This window comes from Myxocyprinus asiaticus, chromosome 43 (genome assembly GCF_019703515.2).
Source record: "Myxocyprinus asiaticus isolate MX2 ecotype Aquarium Trade chromosome 43, UBuf_Myxa_2, whole genome shotgun sequence".
Lineage (NCBI taxonomy): Eukaryota > Metazoa > Chordata > Actinopteri > Cypriniformes > Catostomidae > Myxocyprinus > Myxocyprinus asiaticus.
This window is the reverse complement of record NC_059386.1, coordinates 31,534,165-31,550,520: the sequence shown is the minus strand read 5'-3', so window position 1 is coordinate 31,550,520 and position 16,356 is coordinate 31,534,165. Positions and strand designations below refer to the sequence as shown.

Here is a 16,356-nt window from a genome sequence, read left to right as displayed (position 1 = left end):
TTACTTTCTTTCTTCCATGGAAAACAAAAGGAAGTGCCAGCCTCAGTCACCATTCACTGTCATTGTATGGAAAAAAGATAAAAGTGCATGGTTACTAAGGCTAATTATCTATCTAACATCTTCTTTTGTTTTCCACAGAAGAAAGTCAGTCACATGGGTTTGGAGCTCAAAGATGATGACAGAATATAACATTTTGGGTAAACTATCCCTTTAATGTAATTGGAAAAACTGTCTCACACTACACAAAAGTACTTCTGTAAGGACTCCAAACTAACTAAAAAAAATAAAAATACTTAAAATGACCACATATTAACTTTAGTTTTTGATACACAGTATTTTTTTTAAACTTGAAACCTATAAAACTTAAGAATTAAACATGAGAATTTCACTAAACAATGATAACTATAGACAACACTAATAAATTAATGAATTAACATTACTTAGAATCATTAACATTAATTTAACTCATTAGGATTAACTTTGGCAAGATATAAAAAAAAATGATATACAGAAAAGTCCCACTTTACAACAAGGTTGTATTTGTTAATGGTTTATGCATCAACAAACAAAAAAACATTAGTTAATTTTTTTTAACAGCATTTATTAATCTTATATAAAAGTTGATTTATAAATATACTATTGTTTATTCTTTGTTAAAACAAAACATTTAAAATAAACATTTAAAAATTTTAAAAATTTTAAATTTTAAATCGTTACCATTAGTTAATGGATTAGGCATCACAAACTAACAACTAAAAATAATTTTTACAGCATTTCTTAATCTTGATTAATGTTAATTTATAAATGTACTGTCGTTCATTGTTATTTCATGCTAAACATTTAAATACTAAATATACTGAAAAAGGTAGCACTTTAAAGGTTATATTTGTTAACACTTGTTAATAGATTAGTTATCACAATTTTTTACAGCATTAATTAATCTTCATTAATGTGAATTTATAATTATACAATATTGTTCATTGTTAGTTCATAATGTATTAACTAATGTTAAAGTACATTAACCAAGATTAATGAATGCTGTGAAAGTGTTGTTTATTGTTAGTTCATGTTAACTACTGTGTTAACTAATACACCCTGATTACAAAATTTTACCCCTAAAAAAGTCTAACTGAAACTAACATTCAGAGTGACTACTTATTAAACTAGATTGAAAAGACATATTCAAAATAAAACTGAAATAAAACTTAACTCAATATGTAAAACTATAATAACCCTGGTTTGAACAGATTAATGTTTGTTCTTTTACAACATTTGGAAATGTTTAGTTATGAGAGTTATGAATCGTTACTGTTACTGCAGTTTATATCACAGTGTGGTTTTTATTCATATTTATGCAAATTTAAATATGGATAAGCACCCTTTTATTTAATATGGAAAACCTTAAGTGTCTTTGAACAGAGACACCTGTGATGGCTGTTTGGAAAGTATAAACACACACCAATAAAGTGCTGTAAGTGCTGTCAATGTCGCTGTTGGGTAGCATTACTAATTCTCTATAATTTTGTTTTGGATGATGTTAGAAAGTGTATGGCAAAGTCGGGCTGATGTCACTGAGAGGAAACACTGAAACAAGTGTAGACAGAGAGAGAGAGAGAAAAAAAGTGTGCAATAGCAACAGGCACACACTTGCACACAGACACAGAGCCTGTTACCAGGATGTCCAGGGATTCCCTCATTTGCACAACCACCCACTTTGTGCTGTATGCATCATGTGCTCTAAATCAGCCAAATGAACTGCGAACAACGTTCTCCTTTATAGAGAAAATCGCTGTGTATACATATCTAAGGTTCCCTCTTTTAACATGGCATTGAGTATCAGAGAACATAAAAAAAAAAAAAACATCTTGTGTATCTGGAGTCCCCTAGCAACAATATAAAGATGCAGCCAAAAATATTTTTTTAGTAAATATATTTTTAATATTTATAGTTTTAAATCACGAGAGATCATGAAGAGAGGGAAATCTGTAAGGAAGATGTAATAATGAACTGCAGGTGCACAGCTTGCGTAATTACAACACATTTTCTTTGAAATTTGTTTAGCTTTGTTACTGCAGAAAAAAGCTTCAGAGGTTTCCAGGAACAAACAAACAAACAAACCAAGACAGCAACATACAAACACTACAAAAGAACATGGAAAAGAAGCAAATTATTGTATAATAAATCTAATCAGTAATTTAAAGTAATTCTGTCAAAATAAGGCCTGAAAACTTTTGTGTCGCAAATCAGCACCACCTAAAAGGTCATGTGGTAGAAATATTAATATGAATATAAAAGTCTTTCAAACAGCACTTAAATAGAACAAATCAAATATCAAATGAAAGCTCTCATTCTCAGGAATGTGACTGTACAGTTTATTAATACTACAGTTTGAAATTTTTTCAAAAGAATAATAAAGTGAAATATATTTCTTTAAGACATCAAATACAAACGTCTCTTATGTGCTGAATGCTGCTGTAAGCCCCAAACAGCTAAAAACTTTATATCTGCTTTTACCTTAGGCAGTTTACAAAAAATGTAATGAACTGCAGGTGTATAGCTTGCGTAGTTACAACACATTTTCTTTGAAATTTGTTTAGCTTTGTTACTGCAGAAAAAAGCCGCAGACGTTTCCAGGTACAAAGAAACAAACCAAGACAGCAACATACAAACACTTCAAAAGAACAAGGAAAAGAAGCAAATGATTGTATAATAAATCTAATCAGTAATTTATAGTAATTCTGTCTTGGCTACACTGAGTGTCTCCTTCATTAGAACTGAAAATGTGAGGAAATTTCACGTTCCCTTGCAGACAAAAGTACTGATCTGCGAATATGAATAACGAGAAGAAGTGCGATCAATAGGAATTCTAAACATCACACACTGACCTCTTGGCTCAATACAAAGAATACATATTTCAAAACTGCACATTTCACGTGTGGCAGGAAAGCAAGTAGATAGTATGCTTTAACTTTTTTTATATATCATTTTTTGTTATTTGTGATTATTATTTATTAAAACCAGAAGCCCTCGGGTGTGACATTATAATCTCTCCGGTGTGGTGTCCAAAATAGTTTCGCTTTATTAGGAACATAAAAGGAGATGTTTTAATTTAATGAATATTGTGGTCAATCCTTTCAATACAATGGCACTGGATACTGACTCACTTTAAAGCTTAACTCTTCAACTTTTTTACTTGTCTGTGAGCTTGCTTATGTATATAATCCAACGTTATATCTTAGATGTCCAGAACAAAAAAGCGGTCCAGCAGAAAAATCCGAATCAGAATCAGAATGAGCTTTATTGCCAAGTGTTCTCACATACACAAGGAATTTTTTTTTTTTTTTTTTTTTTGGTGATGCACACAGTGCACACAGAACATTACAGTGAGACACAGAATATAAAACAAGGTAAGAGTATAAATAGACATACAAATAATAGGACATATAACAGAATGGCGTATGCACAAGTGCAAGTGGAAATGTATGTGTAAGGTAGGGATATGTACAGTTATTGAATTAAATATGTGTATTTACATATGTACATGAGATATGTATTTACATGATTGCACTATGGGGGAGTCCTGAGGCAGTTTAATTGTTCATGAGGAAAATGGCCTGAGGATAAAAACTGTTCTTGTGCCTGGATGTTCTGGCGCTCAGTGCTCTGTAGCGCCGGCCAGAGGGCAACAGTTCAGAGAGGGAGTGGGCAGGGTGTGTGGGGTCCAGAGTGATTCTACTTGCACGTTTCCTCACTCTGGAGATGTACATGTTTTGGAGGGTGGGCAGGGGGGAACCAATAATCCTCTCAGCAGTCCTGACTGTCCGTTGTAGTTTCCTTCTGTCTGATTTGGTGGCTGAACCAAACCAGACAGTTATAGATGTACACAGGACAGACTCAATGAAAGCCGAGTAGAACTGTGTCAGCAGCTCCTGTGGCAGGTTGAACTTCCTCAGCTGGCGAAGGAAGTACAACTTCTGCTGAGCCTTCTTCACAATGGAGTCTATATGGGTGTCCCACTTCAGGTCCTGAGAGATGGTAGAGCCCAAGAACCTGAATGACTCCAGTGCTGTTCAGGATGGTGAGGGTGGGAGTGCGGGGGGATTTCTCCTTAAGTCCACTGTCATCTCCACTGTTTTGAGCATGTTCAGCTCAAGGTTGTTGTGACCACACCAGACAGCCAGCTGTACAACCTCCCGTCTGTATGCAGACTTGTCACAGTTGTGGATAAGGCCGATGATAGCGGTGTCATCTGCAGACTTCAGGAGCTTGACAGTGGGGTCTTTTGCAGTGCAGTAATTCATGTACAGGGAGAAGAGCAGTGGAGAGAGAATGCATCCCTGAGGAGCACCAGTGCTAATGGTCCCGGATGTGAGTTTCCCCAGTCTCACTAGCTGCTGCCTATCTGTCAGAAAGCTGGTGATCCATCAACAGATTGGGGTGGGCATGGAGAGCTGGGTCAGTTTGGTTGAGAGAAGATCAGGCATGATGGTATTGAAGGCTGAACTGAAGTCCACAAACAGGATCCTTGCATAAGTCTTAGGTCTGTCGAGGTGTTGCAGGATATAATGCAGTCCCATATTGACAGCATCATCCACAGACCTGTTTGTTCGGTAAGCAAACTGAAGGGGGTCCAGCAGGGGTCTAATGATGTCCTTCAGGTAGGCCAAAAGCAGTCTCTCAAAAGACTTCATAACCACAGACGTGAGAGCAACAGGTCTGTAGTCATTAAGTCCTGTGATTTTGGGTTTTTGGGGATCAGAATGATGGTGGAGCATTTGAAGCAGCAGGGAACTTCACACTGCTCCAGTGATCTATTGAAGATCTGTGTGAAGATGGGGGCCAGTTTGTCAGCGCAGACTTTCAGAAAGGCAGGTGAAATGCCGTCTGGGCCTAAAGCTGTCCTAGTCTTTTGTTTCCAAAAGACCTGGCACACATCCTCCTCAAAGATCATAAGTGCAGATTGAGTCGCAGGTGGAGAGAGGAGGGGAGTTCCAGGAGGTGTTGGTGTGTGTGTGTGTGTGTGTGTGTGTGTGTGTGTGTGAAGTGAAGATCAGACTGGGCTTTTCAAACCTGCAGGCTAAACAAATCATCGGCAATATGTTAGCAACTATTGATGTTAAAATGTTATACATCATTACAAAGCGGATGATCTCAGCTTTTTAATGACACCTAAATTGAGCTTCTAGTCCACTAATGAGCCACGATATTCAATTAAACAATGGGGGTTGTTCATGAACTGAAAATTAGACTGAATGTCTATGAACGAGCACATCTGTGAGGGCTAAAATGCATTAGAATGCCATTTTCAGATCTGCATTTTTTGACAGAAGGTGATAGAGGGAAAAAAACATTTCTAGTACTTACTGCCATCTAGTGGAATAAAATAAGACTTGTTGGAGGGAGTTGGAGTGAACAGAACCAGAATTACATGCTTACAAAGTTAGGACAAAAAAAATAATAATAATTATATAAGACTGTAAACAAATGCAATATTATTTATGAATAATTGGAGTCTTTTTATTTTTTAAACCATTTTTTAGCAATAAGTCCACAGTATGTGTAAATGGTGAGCTTTTATATTTGAGTGTGAAAAAGTGCAGGCAGCAGAGCAAAATAACCCAGAGTTGAAGAGGTTAAAGAAAAAAAAAATATTATCAAAGTACTCCAAGACTACTGAAGGCATTAGTCACAGCGCTAAAACACATACACAAAAACACACACACACACACACACGAAGTTATAGCGTCAACATGTGTTGATGATGGACATCAAGATTTTGCACTAAAACCTATTGTATGCCTTCAGAAGACCTAGAATATGACGCACTAGTCTGATTTAAAGGTGTCGTGTCACAATCGCATAATATGCAAAAACCAACGATATTTGTTGTCACTGATGTCACTTTAGCCTCAACACACTGTTTGAATGTGCATAAGAGCGAATGAGATTTGAGACTTCCTTTTTAGTTCCACAGAGGGTTTGGAATGACATAATGGTGAGTAAATGATGACAGAATTTTACATTTTTGGAGCTTAGCATGCATCTATAAATGGTTTAAAAGGAAGCTTTGCATAGAGTATGTCAACATATTATATTAAACTAATTTCAAAACAGTAAGGAAAATCCTGTTTTCCATGACAGATTCCCTTTTAAATAAAACAGAACCAACTTGACAAATATATTTCCTTGTTGACATCATCTTTGCAGTGCAATGAGCACTGACTGATTAATGAAGCATTGATTTAATGAGGACCTACTCTGTGGTGATGTGCTCCTGCTCTCTTCTTAGTTTCTGGTTGTCCTCAAGCAGGTGCTGGTTTTTGGCCTGTAGACATGTGCTCAGCTCCAGGCCATGACTAATGAGCTCCCTTATGACTTCAGTAGGCTCCGGCACAGCCTGCAGCTCCACCACACCAAGCCTGAACTGAAAGATAAAGAGAGAGACATATAAAAAGACAGGGAGAGAGGGAGAAAGATAAATAATAGAAAGACCTTCTGTAAATCAGCACTGGTGGAGAGACCTGCTCATCAATTATAGAGCACAACTGTCAGGATCCAGAAGGAAAAAAAAATGAAAATTGTTTTCGTCATAGTGAAATTTACTAGTGAAAAGGTATAGATCTTTTAAGACTGACCAACCATGATCTCCAAGATTGTTACACCTTGATACTGGATATAATTTCGTACAAGCCACAAGTCAGTGTGATCTTTAAAGGACTGTTCCATGTTCAAAACAAGTGAAAGGGGACCAGTCCATAAACATTAAAATACACAGTTTCAAAAGTATTTCCACAAGACATTAACATTTTATATGTTAACATGATTTTAGTTTGATAAAATCAGTTTCTAACCTTATCTGTGAAAAGTTATAAACAGTAGATGTTCTAGATTGCATGGGGGTGGGGGGTTGATGAGATGGCTGGTGGAGTTCAGGGCACCCACTCATCTGTGTGGGCACCCCGTGGGGGGGGGGATCGCACCCCGCAAGATGCTGCCCATGTCGCACATGCCTAAATCCGCCACTGGTTATAAAGTTAAACGCACTATTACCATACTGACAGACACAACTATAACACATTCTTTTTTATTTTTGAACACTTGTTTGCTCAGAATCAAATGTTATATTGTTTCAGTTCTTATGGAGAAAATGAGTGGCAAAAAATACTTCAGGAACCAATGTTGCTGACAAAAAATTAGCGACCACTGTTGTGCTCTTTTAGCATTAGCATCCAGATAGACACAACTATAACACATTCTTTTTTATTACTGAACACTTGTTTGCTTAGAATCAAATGTTGTATGTTTTAATTCTTATGGAGAAAATCAGTGGCAAAAAATACTTCTGGATCCAAGGTCACTGAAAAAGAAGACTAGTACTCAGTGTTGCACTCTGTTTGCATTAGCATCCTATTAGACCCAATGCTAATTCAAGGTTTCACAATCCAACTCTGTCCAACACCTGGACAAACACTCAGTTGAGACTCTAACACTGATAAGACACAACAACTACTGTGATCAGAGCCAATAAACGACACTATGTCTCTAATCCTTAAATAGATGACCTCTGACTGGACACACAAGGGACGGGAACTCTGCCTGTAGTGTTAGCGAGTCAGTGATAAGACTGGCCACTTTAAGACAACAGCTCTGAAGATAACAGACCTCACAGAGAGCTGAGAATACAATGAAGCTTCTGCCATAACTGAGACTGCTCCTCAATCTAACACTACTGTTCTATAACTGGTCTTTTACAATTTCAAGCAAAAGACAGGGTGTGAGAAAGCAATTAAGCAAATATTTACAACCCGGTTGTGGTATGACTCTTGTACGTAGTCATTACTGGGAAAGATTTTTTAGAGAATATGACTTACATGTCGGTCTGTTCTCACACAGTGCTATCATATGGCTTTAGAAAAATGGAATACAGTACACAAGATGTATTGACTACACTTTTATGGTGCTTTTTTGTCTTATTTGAGAGCCTCTGGTCACTATATGGTTTTGTTTTATAGAAAACAGCAGCATAAATATTGCGAAACATCTTATTTTGTGTTCAATGAAAGAAAGACATGATGGTGAATAAATGATGACAGAATTTTCATTTCTGGGTAAACTATTCCTTTAACCGCTACTGTATACCATAACACCCCAACTGTACGTTCTTTCAAAACAAAGGTGCAAACATCAACTTACAAAGTGGTAACTTCAACATGGAAAGTTTTCTAGCCAGAATTTGAAGTGAAAACTGGCAGAATTTACACTGACTAATGCATTCAGTGGTGAGCTAAGAACTTCCATGTCTCAAAGTACCATTTTGGACTTGGGATTCTGTAGCTTCTAAGAAACAAACTTGGACAGAGTTGACTCATCTCACACTGAAAAGCCAAACTGTGGGACACAGGCTGCTTTTAAAACTCTAATATGGCTAAAACTAATGCCCTTATGTTTATAACAGTTATAGTTTCATGTTCACTGAGTCACATAAAATTATAATTTAAGCAATTTCTAGGCGAATGATATTTTATTTATAAATGAATATAAACGTAGGCAATTTTACTAAACCAACCAACACTGAATGGAAAATCCTAATTTGAGGAGAATGATGAGCACTTTAGTGATTACATATCTATGCCGATTCAGTTTTCAACAACTGATGTAATCATGCATGTCAGTAGCAGTGTAGGGGAAACTACTTTTTAACATAATAGCTTGCCAAGCTAGAAGCTATTCATACTTCGAAATAGTTGAAGTACAGTCAAGCTACCATTTTGAAAAAGTAGTTAGCTACACTACAAGCTAAAAAAACAAAACAAAAAAACGTGTTAATGCTTGAGATGCTGTAACAGCCAGACACGGCGCATTGGTTAAATACGCATGTCCATCTAGCGCATGTTTACATTGAAAAACAATTGAAAAACAGTTCAAAAAAGGCCAATTTAATTCAAAAGCTCCACAGAGAAAAATTGCTGGCCCTTTTGATTGAAGATTACAGATTTGATGACAGATGTGATGTGAACACACCAAACATCACCACAATCCAGAGGAGAGAAGGAAACGCAACTTTCCTCTATTGAGTGACTGAGAATGGCCTCTTGACAGAGCGAGCATTGTTTCTTTACATGGCTGGCTGGTCTGGAAAGTATTAGACAGTTTCATCTCTGCAATCAGTCAACTGGCCAGCCGAACCCGCAGCAGATGGCATCATATCCCCTCGAGGACGCTGGGAACCAATCTTTGTTTGTCCCTGTGGGAAAAGTCGTTTTCTAGGTGCCACAAATGCACTAAACCACACACAGAGTGACGCAGACCTCCCAAAGTTTCAGAGGAGTTTTAGAGTGTCTAACCACAGACAATCATGTAACTATTAAAAATATTCATCACTTACCTTCTGACTAAACTATAATTTCAAGCAAATACAGCTTTGTAGGACACTTTTGGGGTCAACCGTCGTAGTTAAAACAATGTTTTTGAAAGAGGATATTTCAGAAACAGAATTATGATTCGAAAAACAACTTTCAATTAACAGCTACATTCATTATAAAGAATTACCAGAATAATAAATTCTTCCTCCAAGTAATATAAAGTAGTTATACTCAGAATGTATGACAGCTCCGACTTTAGTATTAATGAATAATTAATGAAATGTTGTAATTTAATTAATCTAGTGATTTTATATTTTACTGTCATCAACAACAAAGCCACACAAGAATCAATTTTGGCGTTATAAGCACTGCCATAGAAACAAATCATTTCTCGGTTCGAGGACGCGAACAGATCTCAGTAGAATCTCAGAACAGTCATCTCATAATTACAGTAATTCCAACAGGACATGAACGCAGCAATACTGCACATCTCTATTCTATTAGCACACTTTTTTAAATGTTGTTTCTTAGTTTCATTCTTCAAAACTGTAAAGAGAACGGTTTCTGTGATGATGACTTGGCTTAAATATATCCACATGTGTTTGGTTTTGTGTAGCATCAGTGTCAAACTAGTTAACAGCTATGATCTTCTACACACAGCCAGGAATGCTTCCATATATCCCACAAGACAAGTCGCTTGAGAGGCAACACATGAAAAGTGCTAAACAATTAACAGCACAAGGAACAAGACAAGGAACAGTGGGGTTACTTTATCAAGATCCCCCTTAAAGTTTTGCAGTCTGATAGCAATTACAGCTTTGTTTGGGGGCATTGAGTGTGTGTATGTAGACAGTAAAGTACAAGTAAATAATGTATAGTATACACTATATAAAAGGCTATATAAATAGTATATAATTAGCATGGACGTACGGAAAAGTGGTGCAGAAAAATAAAATGTGCAAAATGGAGTGAACTGGATCATATTATTTTTGATTTGGCACTTGTTGTCAGTATGAAAGACCGTGAGAAACTAATAAAGAAAACTAAAATCCTTCTAGGTACAGTATTTAAGAATTTAAGCACAGGCTGTTCAATTTAAACCAAACAGATCCTTATTTCCTGACCAACCTCACCTCATGCCACCTCGGAGCGGCTGTGCGTCCTATCACGGCACAATATGGCAACGAGGCCCTGGCAGCAGACATGGGAACTAATGTTCTTTCAACAAACAATTTTCATCACTGCACATCTGTTTTTAACCAAAACTGGTAAGGTTCTAAAATAACATTCTTTAAAAGTAATAAACACGTTATATTAATAATTTCTATAATTTATGAATTATTATATTTTATAATTGTGGTAACTGTTACAATAAGGCTGTATTTGTTAACATTAGTTAAGAACTAACAATGAACAATACTTTTATAACAGTTTAATCCTGTTTAAAGTTAATTTCAACATACAGGCTATTTTTATTTCATTAAAAGTAATATACATTAACATTTGTTATTGGAATATGAACAAACATGAACAAACAATGAACAATAATATATTTTAACATTTTAATGAACATTGATTAATAAATGCCATAAGAAACTCTTTGTTCTTTGTTAGTTCATAATATCTGCATTGACAAATGTTAACATGGAACCATGAAAGAAATTTTCTCTCAGCTAATGTGGTTAAATATACAGGGTACTTCTAACTAAGTCAACATTACTAAAATCTAACTTTTTCAAATTATATGTTAGCATTAGTTTTCATCTTTTTGGTCGCATTTTAGCTTTTTAAAAATGTGCAAATCCATGTTTTCCAAAAATAAAAAAGCATCTTGGAATAGTTTCTATTATATTGAATATATATATATATATATATATATATATATATATATATATATATATATGCATGTATGTATATTTGTGTGTGCGTGTGTGTGTGTGTGTGTGTGTGTGTGTGTGTGTGTATATATATATATATATATATATATATATATATTATGTATATTTGTGTGTGTGTGTATATATATATATATATATATATATATATATTTCAATATAATAGAAACTATTTCAAGATGCTATTTTATTGATGGATTTGCAAATTTTTAAAAAGCTATATATATATATATATGTATATATACAGTACTGTGCAAAAGTTTTAGGCACTTAAGATGTTTCACAAAAACATTTGTCTTAAGATGGTTATTTTTATCTTCAGCTTTAGTGTGTCAATAAGAAAAATACATTTTAGACTCCCAAACCTTACTTTTGCAAATAGAAAAGATTAGAATAGAAGAACAGGGCGCTCTGCAAGAGATGGCATTGCCCCCACAGAGCCCCCCACTGAACATCGTGTCAGTCTGAGATTACATAAAGAGACAGAAGCAATTGAGACAGCCTAAATAGATAGAAGAACTGTGGCGAATTCTCCAAGAAGCTTAGTACATCCTATCTGCCAACAACCAAGAAAAACTGTGTCCAGGTGTACCTAGGAGTATTGGGGCTGTTTTAAAGGCAAAGGTGGCCACACCAAATATTGATTTAGCTTTTTTATGTTTACTGGACTTTGCATGATGTTAATTGATAAATGAAAACTACTTATGGCATTATTTTTGAAGACATCCTCACTATGCAACATTTTTCACAAGTGCCTAAAACTTTTGCACAGTACTGTAAATATTACACATACATTCATACATACATAGTATTTAGATATATGTTTACATGCAAAATGTGTACTATTTACAAGTATTTACACTGATCTGTAGAACATGTGCTAAACTAGTACAGTCTCTTTAAGAATAGCGGCAGTTGAGCGAGCATCTCACAGAAGTGCCTTGGTATAGCACACATTAACAAGAGTCAAATGGCTTAATTACTGCATCTGTGTGATTAGAATTAAATGTTTATTTATAGTTAACAGACTGTAAAGAACAGAAAGGGTATTAAAAGAAACATTATCCAGTGACAATTGCATTGTGTGGATCTTGTCTTTGGACATAAATTACACTGAACACGTCAAACCAAACTTTTACTCTCAACACGCAGTGAAAAGATCTTGGTGCTTAAATTTTTCGCCACTACACTACACAATCACTGGTGAGTGACATCTGAAAATGTACAAACCAGTAATTTACTCGCATGGTGGAGGGTTGCTGCATCATGGGATTTAAGAATCAACATCGAGATCGTTCAAATGAAGATCTGAAAACTTATATTTTTATCCAGTCCTAATAGTTAATGAATAAGTCATTATCGTTACTTAATTGAACTTGAGAAAGGTTTTACGAGCAATTTAATTTCGTTCATTCAGATCAAGTTATTTTTATTGAGCCAACATAATTTTAATTAGGTCAAATCAATGTACTATTGTAGTTTTAACTCAATTTTATTTAATAATGTTTAATTTAATAAATTTTCTTATGTTGGTCCAACTTCATTTATTTTATTAATCACTAGTACATGCCAGCTGAGCAAGTGTAAGGACAGTGAAACTGTTGCAATGTCAATTTGATAGCAACTGCTTATGGACCTGGGCAGCACTCAAATTGAACATCACTTGAACGTGAAAGACCATCCTCAACCTAAGCACAAGCGCCAACCTTCACCACAATGCCTAAAGGGGCGGTCACACTAGGCTTTGAGCATGCACATTTTTTCCGTACAACACAACTGACCAGGATATGATGTCATGCGGGACGACTTCTGGTGCAAGTAAATAATACATCACAAATAACAATTAATATTACATTAAAAATGTTAAAATATATCATCTACTCACTTTCCTGCAACAATACAAATTGCAGCTTTGATATATGTATCCTTTGAATTGAGACAAGTGGTCAGGGTGTGATGTTTCAATCTTCTATTGTCCTCCCGTCATACGAATTCACGGTTCAGAGTTCACCAAGGTTGAACTTTGGTCTGCAGCATACTACATTTCTTTGCATGAGCTTGCGTTTCCGGTCTGCTGAATTCTGATGCGTTTGAATGGGAGTGAATGGAGCACGAAGTGTAGTGTGACCGCCCCTTAACAGACACTCTTTATATACCATTATACCAGAACATTAAACATTTAGACATATCCTCCTATTCTCCTTTTACTCAAAAATACATAAAATAACACTTTATTTCAACATTTGTAAACCCCATCCAGTCCCATGAAAAGAGTGCTGGGAAATGGAAATCCCCTGCCCAGTTTCATCAATGCTCCAAAAAGTATTTATGTAGTCCCAACTCTCTCGATGGATTAAGTAAACTTACATTTTTGCAAATGCTTCTTCTCAAGTGTCTGTTTTTGCTTTGGCACTGACAGTCCACCTGTATGGTATGGTACATCGGTAAGGAGTAATATGTGGTGTTGGAAACAGAAGTCAGGGTGTCCCTAAATGTTTAGAAGGGTTACTGTAATAAAAGTGCCATCTTCAAACACTTTATGACAGAGCTGTCTTGGCAGGCCAAATACCTGCTTTCACAAAGCTCAACCTGACCATTTACACATGGCTCTTTAAGGGTCTTCTTTCAGCTGCTACACTGAAGAATGCTGCAGCTGTGTTTTACCACCACCACTGGAACTGTTCAGAAATCCACAAACTAAAAACAATCGTTATGTGCCCCTAGCATCTGAAACTGAAAACTAGCATAATATAATAATTTAGTGAATCTTAAAAAAAGTAATGTCCAAGACATATGTCACACAAAAATAAAATACAAAGTTTTTCCATAACAATTAACCATATTTTCCTCTAAAATACTCATAACTGTAATGTGTATGTATAATTTACAATTATCTTATAAAATCATCCTGATCCTTTAATCAACAAAAATTTTATTCAGTACAACAAATTCTACCAAGACTGTATTTTACAAATGTACTATGTAAATACAATTTATTTATTTATTGATTGCATTACAGAAATGAGAAAGTGGGGGCAAAATGTGCTTAAAATGCATACAATTATTAATAATAGTCTTGTCTTGCAAAACCCAATTTCTTTTGCTTTTAGGGTGAAGTAGCATACATCACAAACATTTCTTAAAAGTTTTTCTGAGATTCACCCAATATTCGAACAATATTACAGCCCTATTGTCTTTCCTTATATAATATCTAACAGATCATTCATGTCTTAACACTCCATTAATTAGCTGACATCTTAACTAAATGCTAATGACACAATGCTTACATAAGAGTGTTTTAGAGCGCTGGTGCAGATTTGTAAAGTGTAAACAGAGCCAAGAAAACAAGCAGAGAAACCATCAAATATCCAGAACAGCTTTACTCAAGAGCATAATAATGGATAAACCACAGCATGGGAGCTCAGACATGTCTGTGGGAACATACAGAAGCCCTGAACAAAGTCAAAGAGAGGACAATTTAACTCAACTGACCCTAAAAGAAGCTTTCCTTCTGCCTAGATTTTATAGTGATACCTTTAAAGTGGTTAATCTCATTCATTTTAATGTACTTAAAGGGATAGTTCACCCAAAAATGAAAATTTTGCAATTGTTTACTTGCCCTCATGGCGATCCACACCCATATGACTTACTTTCTTGCATGGAACACAAAAGGAATGGTAACCATAGCTGTCAAAGATTTTCATTGAATAACAAGTCAAATTAGTCAAAAAGCTATTATACGGCTTCAGAAGACTTGAAATACAGTGTATACGTCATATTAACTACTTCTGTGATGCTTTTATTGTGCTTTTTTTGTCCTTTTTGGAGCCTCTGGTCCCCATTCACTTTCATTGTATGGAAGAAAACAGCATGACAATTCTGCTAAACAAAGTTCCACAAAAGAAAGTCTTAATGGTTTGGAATGATAAAATGTAAATAATGATAGAATGGTTTTTGGGTGAATAATCTATTGAAAGCACTCACAAACAACAATTTCGACCGCTTACACAGGTGCTACAAATTATGTAATATTTATTTTATACTGTATGTACGAGCAGTGATGGGATAACCACAAAACATTACTGGCCAAACTTTTCAGTAATCTTATAAAAATCATGGAGAAGCTTTTGAGCAAAGTTGTGTATGCAATAGAAATTTCCCCCCTGGCAAGGGTCATTTTCCCTTTTCTAAAACAGACACTTGTAATTTCCATTTAGTCACCTCTGCTGTGGCAGCAAAAAATTAATGACGCAGTTTTCAAATGCAAAGCAAGAAAATTGCTTCTACAGGCCAACAACTCATTTGCAAAGACATCAATCACAATGTCAGTTCATGAAACAATAAAAAACTTTAACTTAATCTTACATTACTCATTCTTACTACATTTTTCAGACCTAAATGTCTTTTTGTTAAAAAAAAATAATTAAAAAAACAGCTTAAAACTGTGAAACTTTCTTTCTCTGGCTGAATACAATAACATGTAAAACATTTGCTTTAAAATGCATAGTCAAATAAGATCATTATTTAAGACATGAAAAACAAAAACCATCATATAGAAAACATGTAAAGTATCAGACATGGAAATTTCTTGATATATCATGCTATGAAGAGGAGGACAAAATAATCATGTACTAAGGATTAAAGTATCAGCGATAACTCTTGCTGTCTTGGACTGTTAATTTGTCTCATTCTTCAACCACTAATCAACAACACCTTGTGTCAAGAAAACCCTTAATTAATCACTTAAAAATTACCCTTCACAGTAACGACTACTATTTAAGGTGGGAGTAGAATTCAAAATGAGACAGTACAAGTGAAGGAATCCTCTGCTTATGTGATTTACCACCCACCGAGGCCTGCTAAGACCTGTTTTACACAAAGCAAACATTATGGCAAAGCCATCTTTCTTCAGGCAACAGAAATTATGCCACATAATTACACAAGCAGAACATTTCTGCTATAACTGTAGGAAAGGAGCACAATTCGGATGGAAATGATAGTGGATGTAATACACAAACATTGCAAAATGTATAGTACCACTCAAAGGTTAGGACCCACTTGACTGAATGTATGAACTTAAAAACTAGAGGTCGACTGAT

General features: G+C 35.3%; 1 protein-coding gene across 2 annotated transcripts in view; it reads right to left on the bottom strand.

Annotated features, from left to right (window-relative positions):
* The window catches only part of LOC127433521 (DNA repair protein XRCC4-like), a 50,725-nt gene that overhangs the window by 20,163 nt on the left and 14,206 nt on the right, over positions 1-16,356 (bottom strand). For both annotated transcript variants that reach the window (XM_051685506.1, XM_051685507.1), the window contains exon 4: positions 6,258-6,424. In XM_051685506.1, the coding sequence (XP_051541466.1) occupies positions 6,258-6,424 (167 nt within the window). The remainder of the gene's footprint in view (positions 1-6,257; positions 6,425-16,356) is intronic.